Source organism: Ochotona curzoniae, unplaced genomic scaffold (genome assembly GCF_017591425.1).
Source record: "Ochotona curzoniae isolate NIBS_2020 unplaced genomic scaffold, NIBS_Ocur_1.0 contig_3332, whole genome shotgun sequence".
NCBI lineage: Eukaryota > Metazoa > Chordata > Mammalia > Lagomorpha > Ochotonidae > Ochotona > Ochotona curzoniae.
Window position 1 is genome coordinate 3,864,410 of NW_024465816.1, and position 13,831 is coordinate 3,878,240.

Genomic DNA, 13,831 nt, shown 5'->3' on the forward strand with positions numbered 1-13,831 from the left:
TGTGACAATTTGCCCAGAGAAGATGTACATTTAAAATAAAGCACAGGCTCTGTACTGTACAGTCTCCTCCATGCTCACTTAAGCCATGCCGGATCACACTCACATTGGGTCCCATCCCAGATATGTAATGTCTTCACAGCGAAAGAGGCAGAGAGCGTCCCCTTTCCAGCACAGCCAGTCAGGAAACCCTCCCTTTGTCCTTGCTGTGCTGTCCTGGGGACACCAGCTCATAGCAGCTGCCCAGAGGTGCTCCGAGAGCCCAGCCTCACTTCACCCTGTCTGTGCTGTGCTCTTCCCCCTTTGCAGGCTGTCATATGGACAGGGGTTGACATGGGCCAAATCTCCCCTGCACTGCCTCCTCCCAGTGATGTAGAGAAAGGGCTTCTGGGACCTCCTGCTATTTGATTAGTAGGTTTCCACTGAGGGGCAGCTGTGAGTCTGCCATATAGTGCATGATGGACAGCATGGCCTCTTTGCATCAGGATTAATCACAGCGATGCTACTCCTGCCTTCTAGTCTGGAAGGATTTCTCTAGCTCAAGGCAAAAACAATGCTCTGGATTTGAGAGCACATTAAGCCACAGGGTCTGAGCACTTTCCAGGGAGGTAGAATCACTGCAGAGTCTCTAATGCATCCGGAACAAGCAGACGTGCCGGTCACAGGATCAGACAAAGCGCCATAGGGTCTTGGAGGGATGGGGTCACAGGTGACACACGTGATCTTGAATCCCAGCTCTGCAGTTGCTCATGTCTGGGAAACAAAGGCAGCCAGGAAGTGGACCACAAGCTGCAGAGCAAGGAACCATATGTGTGGCAAGGAGAAAGCTTGTGTGAGTATAGGGAAAATTGGTTTTGTATGCTCTGAGAAAGGGAAGCTGTGACAACTGGATTGTTAATAGGTAGCCTGACACAGAAGGCATGGGAACTTGATTAAACAACTGTATAATTGTACTTTCAAAATAAGAGCTTGGCCATATCTCAGTGACTCACTAGGAATACAGGACTGCCTCCTCACCTTCTCGTTGCTCATTCTTAACCAGCCCCCCTGCTTGATTGACCAAGTGTTTGCACTTCCTCAATGCTCACACCTAGCTCTAAGTCAGGCCCCACCCAGCAATCACTTCCTTGCACTGTTGGAGATCAAGCACACGGGTCTTAGACCTTACTTCTTGCCCAGTATCACAGTTCCCTGGGCACCTGTCTCTGAATTCCCCCTGGAGAACAGGCAAGACCACATGTTATACACCTTGGTGTCTGTCACAGCATCTTGTGGGCAGCAGGTATTCAATCTGTGTGCTTTGCACACAAGTAAAGGAATAAGTGGCTTTAGCGAACATAAGATATCAAGGGCAGAACTGAGCCCTCGTGGGACTCAGCCCTTCTGAAATAGAATCAGGTGCCACTTCATGACTGGGTATGTCCTCAGGCGGTGGCTGTCACTCCAAGAACTACAGAGTAGTTATGCAAAGCAAGGTGCTATGTTACTGAGGGTTATAAAATCAAGGGTCAGGCTACTCATTTATGAGGCTGGTGCTAGTCAGATCGTATTATTGGAATCTGCAGTTTATGTGACTCAGTCTCAGCTGGAAACCTCAGGGGCCTCTTTTCTTCTAATGCCTCCCAGTCTGCAACCTCCAAAAGGTTGCAAGAAGTGAGAATGTGTTCTCGAGCACCTGTGTGTTGTTGAAATTACAGGGTGCACTCCACCAGTGGACATGGTTCTCTCGGGCAGTGGCCCAATGCTGTGACATCACCATTAAACCTTTGTTCTCGAGGCCTCCTGCATATGCCTGCACATTACCACCTCCCTGCTTTTCCACCTCCTGGCATCTTCATGACTGGCCAGACTCTCCTATCAGGTCTTTGGTGAATACACATAGACATGCATGCAAAGGCTCTGAAGCAAGAAGCTGCAGACAGCAGCAGGTACAAAGAGTGATGTATAAGCACCACATAAACACAGCACGGGAGGCAAGGTGCTGGCGTTTCGCTTCTCGTCTCGGCACCTGCAGCCAACCCTAGCCGTAGCCGGTCGTATTTCTCATTCTTTACACGATCTCAAGCAGGGAGGTGTCTGATTTTCATGGAGCTCTAGAGAAAGGGAATGACTAACCCGAGATGCTGCTCCATGGATTGAAACGCAAGGAAATGAGACATTTATGGCACCAACAGTACTTTTTGTTCTGAAATGTCCCTTGTGCCCTCTGGGAGTCACAATGCCCAGCCTGGAAGTAGCTTGAGAAGGCCTTGGTAAGGAGGGATCCGTTAGCATTAACTTGGGAGTCCCCTGAGGTAGAGCTCTTTGCAGCTCCCCACTCTCCTTAGGCACAGCATTTGTTTGCAGACACGCCATCTAGAAGGTGGGCAGCAGGGCATCAGAACTTAGCAACACTTCCGAAAGCTGTAAGCAGCAGCTCTCATGAAGCGGGGGCAGTTTGCTGCTACATTCTGTCTGGCCCTCATGAATGTCATGAGAATGATGGGCAAAGGCATGGGCCATGCGATGGGCCTTACCTGCATGCCCACTGGCAGTCTCTCTGGGAGTTATTCTCTAGCTTTCCCATGACTTAATTTCCTTCTTTAGTAAGACTGCTGGCTTTAGGTGAACTACCGCCATTCAATCTTTCCTTCAACAAAGACATACTTTGCACTTGCTCTTGGGCGGGTATAATTCTAGGTTCCAAAGATTTTGCAGAACACCTGGCAGAGAATATTAACTTAGTGATGTGAGAAGCCAGAATAAATTCTACTTTGGTGCCATAGCTTAGTAGTAAGCCTTGGCCTGTGGCACCAGCATCCCTTACAAGCACCTGTTCGAGTCCTGGCTGTTCCATTTTTGAATCGGCTCCCCGCTAACATGCCTAAGAAAGTAGTGGAAGATAGCCCAAGTCCTTGGTCCCCTGCACCCACATAGGAGACTCAGAAGAAGCTTGTGACTCCTGGTTTGAAACCAGCCTGGCTTTGGCTGTTGAGGCCCATCTGGGGGAGTAAACCAGAGGCCGGAAGATCCCTCTGTCGCCTTTCTCTGTAACTCAAACTTCTCAAACACAAGTTTAAACCCCACCCTGGCTTTTCCATGGGTGGCCCTGTGAATTCTGGCAAGGTAGTTAACTTCAGGGATTCCACTTTGTAACCTGTAACACGGCAGTTAGAATGGATCCTACCCACTAGGGTGTTGGGATTCCATGAGTCAGTGTGCACAGAAAGAGCTGAAAACTATGCCAACACATGTTCATTCATCGCTGCCTCTGCCCTCACAGGACATGGTACATAATGACCAGTAAGGTACTCCAGTGAAGTGGGTATAATGCTAGAAGGCAACAAGGGCTGAAGAGCCACTAAGGCATGGAGGCCATGCGTGCATGTGTGCGTGCAGGGGACAAAAGCCTGGAAAGCAGGGAGAAAAGGAGCTAGGTGGTACCTGGAAGAAAATTCTCCCAGATGGGGGGCATAGCAAGTGTGAAAGTCCTGGGGATGAGCAGGGCAGGCCAGAGGGATCAGAGGGAGGGGGAGGTGGAAGAGAAAGGAGGAACAAGGATGAGGTTGCAGAGTGACCTTGATGAACAGCTCTGTAACAAAGCAAGGCTTCTTGCAGTGCAGCATTGGTTCCCCAGCGCCACCTGCCTCCTCCATCAGACTCCCTCCAGACTGACCTGCTCCTGGTGCTGGCATCGGATCCTCAGCAGCTGGCCACGGTGCTCCTCCTGCAGGCGTGCCACCTCTGTCTCAAACTGCAGTTGCAGCCTCTGTTCCAGCTCCTGAAGCTCAGCCTGTTGCCGCCAGCCCAGCCGTCGCACCTCGTCCTCGAACCGCCGCTCCAGGTCCTCCTTCTCCTTTTGTAGTTTCTCACACTTGGCTGTGCTGAAGGCTGGGCAGAGAGCACAACGTCATTCTCAACATGCTGGGGATATTAGCACGATGAGACTCAACCCTGAGTATACCGGGGCTCTCCATGGTGACTCCATTTGAGGTCAGTGTCAGAAGCAGGACATCTCTGGCCCCTACAGACTTGCACAATTCATACAGTGCTTTCCCCTCCTGCAGCATTTATCCCTTTTGGCTGTTGTGGAACTGGAGCCAGAGAGCCCCAGAGAATCACCCATATGATGAAAGGGCGGAAGTTGGACTTTGGCCACCAAGGATCACCCATCTGCTCAGAATCCATGAACTTCATTTGACATCTGCTGGGTAGATGTCAAAAATGGCAAACTTTTGGGAAGGACATTCAGGCTGGTGGTGAAGACTCTGATTAGAATGTCTATATCCTGCATCTGAGTACCAGGGAGGAGTCCTTGTTTTGGTTCCTGATCCAGGCTTCCAGCTAATGCAGACCTGGGAGCAAGCAGGCGATCGCCCTAGCAGCTGGGTCTCCGCCACCCACATGAGTGACCCAGAGTATTCCTGGTTGTTGGCTTTGACCTGGCCATTGTAGGCATCTGGGGGAGGGAGCCAGTAGACAGGAATCCTCCCTCTCTCTCTGCTAGGGGTGCCCCAGGGAAGTCACAGCCCTTGAGCCAGAAGCTCAGATTCTAAAACTGTAAGAAGATCACTAGATAGCTTTGCTTGCTGGCAGCCACAGAAGATGGGGATGGGGACCGACATCTGTGATATCACACAAGTACTGTATCCTTGCATCCTGGCTGCAGTGCAAGTGGAATATTCTCAAAAAGGAGGAGTTCCTGTATATACTGTCATTATCCTCAGGGTCCTCTGTCTTGCTCTGCCAAGTTGTTCCAGAAGCACCAGGGAAAGGAGGTGTCACTGTGCCCTTTCACATTCAGCCCCTCATCACCAAGGGCAAGCTGCCAATAGGGCAGGAGCTAATGCCAGCAGCCACCTGGCTGTAGCTTTAGACACGGCTCCTGCTCTGAGCTCTTACTCCGGTCTCATTTACTTGAGACCGTATACACCGCTTCGTTGTAACTTACACCCAGGGAGGAAGAACATGGGGATGATCTGGACTATAACCCAAAGTAATTAAAGGTCATGGCAACACCTGAATGAGGAAGCCTGACCTGCAGAGACAGCTGATTCAAGGACTTCTTAGCCCTAAAGAGTTTGATCAGTATGAGGAAGGAACTCAGGATTTTCTTTTGGCAAAATGAGCCATGTCTTCACTAGACATCATACAGGCACCATGTCCTTGTTGGAATGGGTTGCCTGGCAGTCCAACAATGTGCCCCATGAACTTTTTAGCTGAGGCCTTCAACTTTCCTGCAGTCCTGAAGGATTCTGATCTGGCAGTACAGCCAGGGAGTGCTGAGGTTGGGACAGAGGCAGCTCCATGTGTAGACAATAAGGAAAGGCAGTGTCTGTGCAGTGTATTTGTTACATTTTCATTTATTCATCTTCACTTTGAGAGACGAAGAGAGCTTCCTTCTCCTGGATCACTCCTCAAATGCTCACAACAGCCGGGGCCTGAGCCAGGCTGACGTCAGGAGCATGGCACTTAGTGTGGGTCTTCCGTCATGAGTGGCAGGGAGCCACTATCTGCCTCCCAGGGCGCACATGGGCAGGACACTGGAATCAGAAGCAGAGATGGCACTCCAAGCAGGCCCTGTGAGGTGGGCTGCACTGTGCCAAATTCCCACTCCTGTGGAAAGTTTAAAAGCAAAAACCTAACTGACTTCCCAAGTTCTATGCTGCTCATTATTGCCTTGAGTTAATAATTCTAAACAGGAAAAATTGCTTCCAGAAAAGCCTGCGCTAGGTCTTTTTTTAGATTTATTTTTTTATTGGACAGTCAGATATACAGAGAGGAAGATCTTCCATCCACTGATTCACTCCCCAAATGGCTGCAACGGCCAGAGCTGTGCCAATCTGAAGACAGGAGCCAAGAGCCTCTTCCAGGTCTTCCACACGGGTGCAGGATCCCAAAGCTCTGGGCTGTCCTCAACTGCTTTCCCAGGCCACAAGCAGGGAGCTGGATGGGAAGCGGGGCTGCTGGGATTAGAACTGGTGCCCATATGGGACCCTGGTGCATGTAAGATGAGCACCCCAGCCACCAGGCCATAGCGCCTGGGCCTCGGTAGGTCTGTTTTGAACAAATGCTACAATGACTGCTGAAGTCCTTCTTTACTTAAAGGACATGATTGCAAAATGATTGTTTTCCCTGAATGGTTGTAGAACATGGTGTTGACCTTGTACTCCTCAACCCTATTCCCTACAGAGCAGGAGGGCCTTCTCATTGCAAACCATCGTCAAACCCATATCATAGATACACAACAGAGCCCGCCAGTGCTCAGGCTCTCATACATTGCCTGGAGCTGTCCTTTCTTGAAGTCTCTGCAAACTGCCACTCAGCCTTGTCCTTAACTCTCAGGCCTTGACACCTTTGAAGGAGAAAGGCAGGGGCCATGCAGACTTCGTCATGCTTTGACTCATGACACTGTGGTTACATGTGGGTGGCAGGAAAATCAGAAGTCACTGTAATTTTTGATTGTATGACAAAACAGTATAATGCTCATAAAATAGGACTCTTCAGTTATTTTTAAGGTGAACCAGCAGAACAATGTGCATCATTGATCATTACAGGGGTGATGTTGACAACACAGTGCAGATGGGGGATATAAAAAAATGGTCCATTCTGTGAGTCAAATATGCTAGGCAGTGCCCTGAATATCTATCACTTTATGTACCTACCTATAACTATCATCTCTATCACATCACCTATCTCTCATCCATCTGTATAGTGACCTCACACCTGCTACAAATACATCTTCCAGGCAAGATCTGAGGGACAAAGGGCTGAGGAGGCACTGAGCTTTTGACCACAGGCCATAAGATGCCATGTGGATTGATGCTGAAGATCAGTAGGAAAGGCAAACTTAGTCTGAGTCTTTACAGACCCTGCTGGTGAGGTTGTGAGGGAGCAGCCTGGGGTCATCCTATCTCTTCTACTGAAGGAATTCCATTTATAGTAACGGATAAGCCAGGGTCAGGTCTGGTAGCAGCAGCAAGGTAACACTTGTTCCCAGAGGCTGTGGTCCCCCTTTGGTTCCAGTTTTCCCCAAAGTCCCTGCCCCACTGTGCTCAGCTCAGGAACACCATCAGGATTTTCACCAGTGACTGAAGCTAGTGATAAAAGCTGTCAGAATCCAGGGACTGCAAGTGGTTCATCCCAGGATGAGGGGATGTGATTAGAACAAAGACCATGAACTATCCATGAAAAAATAATGGTTGATGGATTGAGTTCAAGTGAGACAAGCAGAGGAGCAAGGATTCTGTCAGGAGAAGGCAGTTATCCTACGGAGAAATATGTGGGCTCTGCTGGGCAAGTACCAGGCAAGGGCAAGCCTCACAAGGACTTCTTGGTGCAGGGGACTGTGCGTGGAGGGTGTCCCTGTGTAAGCAGCTTGGAATGAGCTGATCATGGCCTGGTGGGGGGAAGAAAACACAGCAGAGACATCACGTTTGCTCGTATCTGAAACAAGGCTGTAAAGGAGTTCAGAGGAGACTTGAGGGGGGCAGGAAACCCAAAAGATGGTCAGTACAGTTTCAGTACGGTTGGAAGGAAGCAGATTGCAGGCAGAAGCCAGGAAGACTATTTCATCTGTAATGTAACATTCCAGCAAAACCCTGAAGACACAGCAAATGTCCAGGAAACTGGCAGCCAGGGGGCTGCTGGAGAACAGACTCGATGCTGGTGCTTCCCATCCAAGTGCTTGCAGATGAAATTGACCAGCATGGGAGCTTAATGAAGGGGGTAACAGCTAAAACATCATGTGATTTTAGAGTGTGACATGTTCTAAAACAACCACACAACTGAATGACTGAACATCACTGTATACTTGAGATTGGTGGATGGCAAAGTGTGTCACATCTCAGCAAAGTTTTCATCAAAAAAGGAGTGAGAAAACAATGAAAAAATAAAAATGACAGATCCTCATAGCTCAGAGACACTTAAAATATTTTTGAATTTATCTGGCCAATAAGATGCTGGACTCTCTGCTTGGTATGTTTGCAAATAAAGAATCTTGACTTAATTTGAACTATAATACTACAACAAGGTGGAGGAATCGACCATGAGGGGAGGGCTGGGAAGGGGTTGGGGGAATCACAGAGCCTATGAAACTGTCACAAAATGCAACGTAATAAGAAATATTTTTGTAACAAGGAAACCTCAGTTCTAGTTTCAAAATTCTATGTAATCATTCCACATAAACTAGAAAAATCTATATAATCTGTTCCAGTTTAAATTCTATAAAATTATATATAATAATGGTGAAAATACATGCTGACAAAAGCAGGAGACCCCATCTTCACATGTTTTACACACATGGATACAACAGGACATTGAGACTCATGCCTGCCATTTCTTAGTTGGAGATGTATTAAGCACAGACAACACAAATGAAAATAGTAATAAAAATGTTAAGTATATCGATTCTCAGCCTTTTGGCTAAGATCAAGTGTAAAAACGTTATTTATCTTTGGAAATTTTTGTCATGTGAAAATTTTCTCATTATGTCATTATCTTGCACTCTAGAGAACCAAGGCAGTAAGTTGACTGTCCTGAAGTATAGATGGAATGAAATAATCAAAAAGTTAAAGAAATAAATAAAATCAGATGACTTCCAAGAATGACAAAAAGGAAATGACATGCCATTTACACAACAATTTCACATATGCACAAAAATATCTGACTACTGTAACAGCACAAATTTTTGGAGGAAAAGAGGAAGCTAGTTAAATAAACGAACATACCAGGGAAATCCTAAGTATCATGGGATGTAGATAACTAGTATAAATGTAAAAGTAAAGATAAAGGAATAAAGGTAAAGATAATGAAATTATGTCAGTAATGAATTCTGAAGTCCAAGGCATGATGATGCAATATGATTTTAAGTTTCTTTTTAAAAAAAATTTATTTTTATTGGAAAGGTAAGTCCGTTTTACAGGGAAGAGACAGAACTTCCATCCCTAGGTTAACTCCCTAGATTGTCACTCTGGCTGAAGCTGAGCCAATCCAAAGCCAGAGGCCAGGAACTTCTTCCAGGTCTCCCACATGGGTGCAGGGTCCCAAGGCTTTGGGCCATTCTCCAGTGCTTTCCCAGGCCACAAGCAGGAAGAGGTAGATACGAAGCGGAGGAGCTGGGATGCGAACTAGTGCCCATGTGGGATCTAGCATTTGCAAGGTGAGGATTTAGCCATCGCACCAGGTCCAACCACAGGTACTTAATAAAATTGCTGGGGTGAGCATTTGAATCTACAGCTTAAGACACGGGATAGGATACCTACCTTTCCTATTGTAGCTGGAGCCAGGACTCTAGCTTATTGCCAATGCAGATGCTGGGGGCAGGGCTGACGGGTTAAGTATTTGGGTTCTTGCTACCCATGTTGGAGACTCAATTCCGAGCTCCTGACTTTGACCTTGGCCTACTGCCAGTCTTGGCAGGTATCAAGACAGCCAAAGGCTTGGAGCTCTTTTTTCTCCCCCACCCTCAATCAGTAAACAAATAATTTAAAAAACCCTATTCATTGGCATTCTTCATGAATCAAAGGATTTTAAAAATGACCATCATGGTATAAGGAGAAGCCTGGACTGGGGGAAAGTCTCTGGTATTTGACAGACGTTTCAGTTTTACTCACAGTTGTAGCAGTGTAACTTCACTGTAGCACACGGATTCATTTACTTGGGATTCCGTCTGCGTGGCTTTCATCCTAGCACCACCCCAGAGCTGCGCTACTGTTTTACATGAGCTGTTGGTCTCAGTCTTTCCCTTTTTTTGGTCCATAAAGTGGCAAAATAATCAGCTTTTACACATGGAGTTCCAGTTCCCAAATTCCCAGCTGCTATTATAAAGGACGAGCAAGGTGAGACCTAGATGCCTGTGATACCCCTGGGTTGGATGCCTGAGGCCTGCAGAAGTTATTGGAAAATAAGAGCAGCTGGGGCACCAGGGGAAAGAGGAAAGATGAAAGTGTCCCTCAAGAAATAAATACCTTCTTGCCTCTGGTAAATCCTCAACAATGCATCTATTCTGATGTTCTGCACTGAGATTAATGAAAGCTAATTTAACAACCTCAGACAACATCTGGAGTCTTTTAATGGGTTCCTTCTTTGTTTCTATGCCTGTGAAAACACTGGATACGTTACAATGAGGGCCCAACCCCACCCTAGTTCATCCCCATGACCTAGGAAACTGAGGATATAAAAATTTTCAGTCTTTAAAAACCAATAGCATAAGGGCTGGTTGAGAGAACACAGCACTTCTAATTTGAAGCATGAATTTGAAAGCAAAAGCAAAATGAGAATCCACTGTATGGTTCTGGATGACTGAACATGGAAAAGGAACAATGCACTCACACACTATGCATAGACATATATGGACAATATATATAAATTAAACAAGATTTAAATTGTATTTGTACTATCATTCATAAAAAAATGCAGAGAACCCAATCTGTCCACATTTGAGCATAAACCACTAGGACATAGTACAGTTCTTGAGACAACAGGAAAATTGCTTTTGGAACTCAAGACAAGTTTAATTTCAACCGCAGTTCATGGGTAGGAGTTGAGTGGGTAGGAGACGACTTGGCAAGGGAAATCAATTTGCTTTAAAGAGTTGTCCCAAGTGCCTCTTGAATAAGTTTTCAAAAGAGGCAGGTACAGTACTAGATTTGAACTGAAGAGAGCCATCTAGATCTATGGCCTCTGACAAAGGTGCGGAAATGTTACTCTACCTTTAATGTCACCAGGGGTGCTTTATATATAACAACTTTCATTGAAATACAATGAGACTATAGTATTATATACCGTATACATAATGTAAAGACTGTTATTATATTCAGACTATATCCATGCATACGCACAGCAGTATAATTTGAGCATATACTTTACTGTTAAAACACTATCATTATGTGTGATGGAAGGCAAAACTAGTTAAATGAAAGATGAAGTTGTATTTGTTAGGAGACAGGGAATGACTGAAAAGGCAAAATAACTGTCAAGGGAAACATTTAGTGTAATGCAATGCATATTTTCGCTACACAAAAAAAATAGAATTTTCAGCTGTATGATTCCCTCCCAGCATGGTGGTGGTGGTGGTGTGGATTCATATTTTGTTAGCAGCTTCCCCTGTGGCTGTTTACTGTCTCAAGTTGATGTGCTGTAATTTGTGTTGTTGGACATGGAGTTTGTTTCCCAAGTCACTATTATAGATAATGCAATGAACATGTTCATTTGCTTTTTAGCATTAAGAAAGGCTTGAGGGTGGAATTGCATGGAGTTAAAGGCTGTGAGTTTTCTTAGGCAGGAAAGTGGTGGGTTTTTTCTCCTTTTCCTGGAACAAATTTATGTCCACTAGGGGGAGCGATGATGCCTGAGAAATGCCCTCTGATGGCCAACGTCTTGCTCCAAGCTCACCAGATCGCCGAATATCCCTGAGCCAAGCTAGGTATGGCCTTCGGCACACAACTGCCAAGGATCCTGCCCTGTACAGTCTTTAAATCTTTTTCGATGAAACGTGTATAGACTGAGCGGGAACAAGAGTGAAAACCCTCAGTCACCCTGTCTCTTGGCACCTTTGTAAGACCATGCAGCATCTCCAGGCATGATAACTGAAGGAGAATTTATGCTTAAAAAAAAAAAATCACAGCTAGCATGGCTAGGTGCTTTGCATGCCAGGCCCTCATCTCACTTAGACGGGTGTCACTATGCACCCTAATAACTCCACCAGGTGTCCAATAGGCAGCTTAACCTCTACCTCCCAAAAGTGGTGTCAGGGGAGGGGAGGGGTCTGAGGTAATTGATGAAGGGGCATAATATGAGAGGGTGGGGCCTCCCACCTGTTCTCCACAAATACTCAAATTTTCATGGAAATTGACTAAGATCAAGTGTAAAAATGTCTGTAACTAGGCAAAGAGCACTTTCCAGGTTTTAGCAGTCCCGAATGTTATTAACAATCAGATTTCTTATGCAGGCAGCCTTTCAAAGTCTTCCCTGTGAGTCAGATTCTGGGAATCCAGCTACCCAACTGGAGAGAAACCCTGAACATTGTGCTAACGTCGCTCTGTCTTCCATCACACGAGAGGGATATCAAATAGTTGACCGAGTCCTGAAACAGTTTCCTTGAAACTGTAGATGGGAAAGACTGGAGAGAAGAAACAATAGTCCAATAAGGGGAATGCTTGAAAGAAAGAAGACTGTGGCAGAAGCCAGGAGGGACAGTGCTGTCTCCAGCCTCTGGCCCAGGCTGGATCCACTCCAGTTGTGGGAGCCTGGGCAAGTCCTGCCAACTCCCTGCATTCCAACATGCTCAGTCATACGGGTAAAGGAAGCATGTTGTGCACCTTTGGTGTTCAGCCCCTGTCCACCCCAGCATCCTGAAATTCCATGTGCATTATTTACAACAGCCCATGCTCACCCACAAGTCTGTAGATGTCCAGTGTCTTGTACCAATGTGTGGCATGGTGTTTAAACCACCAGTTGGGACACCTGCAACCCATATTTGGAGTACCCAACTTAAGACTATACTTTCAGGGATCATTTCTATAGTTCTTCTCTTTCTTTTGGAGTACCCAACTTTTGGATCTGCTGTTTCCAATTCCAGTCTCTTGCTAACACAACCCAACACGTACCCAAGAGGGTACATATAACCGTGAGATCTCGACTGAATTCCTGGCTCCTGGTATCAGTCTGGCCCAACCTGACTGTGGCAAGCATTTGGGGAATAGATAGGAATATGTTTCTGACCAGTTTCACTGCCTCTCAAATTACTTTCACAGCTGAACAAGGCAGGCATGTTTCTGATTGTATGGAAGAGAAAGACAGGAACCTGGCAGTGTGCATCAGTGGGCTAAGCCGCTACCTTCAACATGGGCATCCCACACGGGCAATGGTTTGAGTCCCAACTGCTCCATTTGGATCCAGCTCCCTGCTGATGCCACTGAAGAAAGGAGTGGAAAATGGTTCAAGTGTGTGGGACCCATACCATCCACGTGGAAACCTGGATGGAGTCTGCTGAGTCGGCCTGGCCTCCTCATGGCCATTGTGGCTATTTGGACAGTAAACTGGCAGTGGAAGATCTTTCTCTTCCTCTGTCATTCTGTATTTCAAATGAATAAAAACAAATCATAAAACAAAGAGAAACCACTCACTTCACCCAACATCTTAGCTCTGGCTCTCAGTATCCTGCTTTGGAACAATATTCAAATTGCTACTCTACCATATGTTTAGGACAAAGGGAAACAAAGAAATAAAGGGGAAAACATCACAAAAACCCCTGATCAGTTAGGATTCTAGAGTCACAAAGGCCTTCTGCCACTTTTTGTTCTTGCACACCAATGCTGAGCCCTGACCCAAATCAGACAGCGCTGGTCTGTGATCATAAGTCATGGCAATGTTCCTAAGTAGCCAAGAATGACTTATGTCGCAAGAAAGGATAGAGCAAGCGGACATAAGAAGATGGTGAGAATTGAGCATCATAATGCCCCTAAGTAGGAGACACTGCCACAGGCAGCCTGCCCCTTCCTCTCTTCTGGGTTAATCTGGACTGTCTTCATGGCCATTAGTCATGCGGTCGCTCCAGAGGGCCACTGAAAAGGCTGGGGTACTGGAATGGGCTGCAAGTGGCTCCACACAGCCGCCATGCTCAAGCAACTCTTTTGATGTTCTGTCAAATCAGCATTGAGAAGATCATTTAAATCTGTCTCGACTTAACACTGTCACATTATCCAGGGGACGTCATCTCTAAGCAACCCCTCACCCCCATTAGAAAGAGCTTTTAGCAAATTACTAAATGATGTTCATATGCAGGTGAATGCTTAAGTTCTGGGTTCCTCTTTATGGAGTAGAGTTTACCAGTTTTAAGCCTCTGAACTGAGAC

General features: G+C 46.4%; 1 protein-coding gene across 4 annotated transcripts in view; it reads right to left on the reverse strand.

Annotated features, from left to right (window-relative positions):
* MTUS2 (microtubule associated scaffold protein 2) overlaps window positions 1-13,831 on the reverse strand; it is a 319,619-nt gene that overhangs the window by 18,867 nt on the left and 286,921 nt on the right. For all 4 annotated transcript variants that reach the window (XM_040979842.1, XM_040979840.1, XM_040979841.1 and 1 more), the window contains one exon: window positions 3,653-3,867. In XM_040979842.1, coding sequence (XP_040835776.1) covers window positions 3,653-3,867 — 215 coding nt within the window. The remainder of the gene's footprint in view (window positions 1-3,652; window positions 3,868-13,831) is intronic.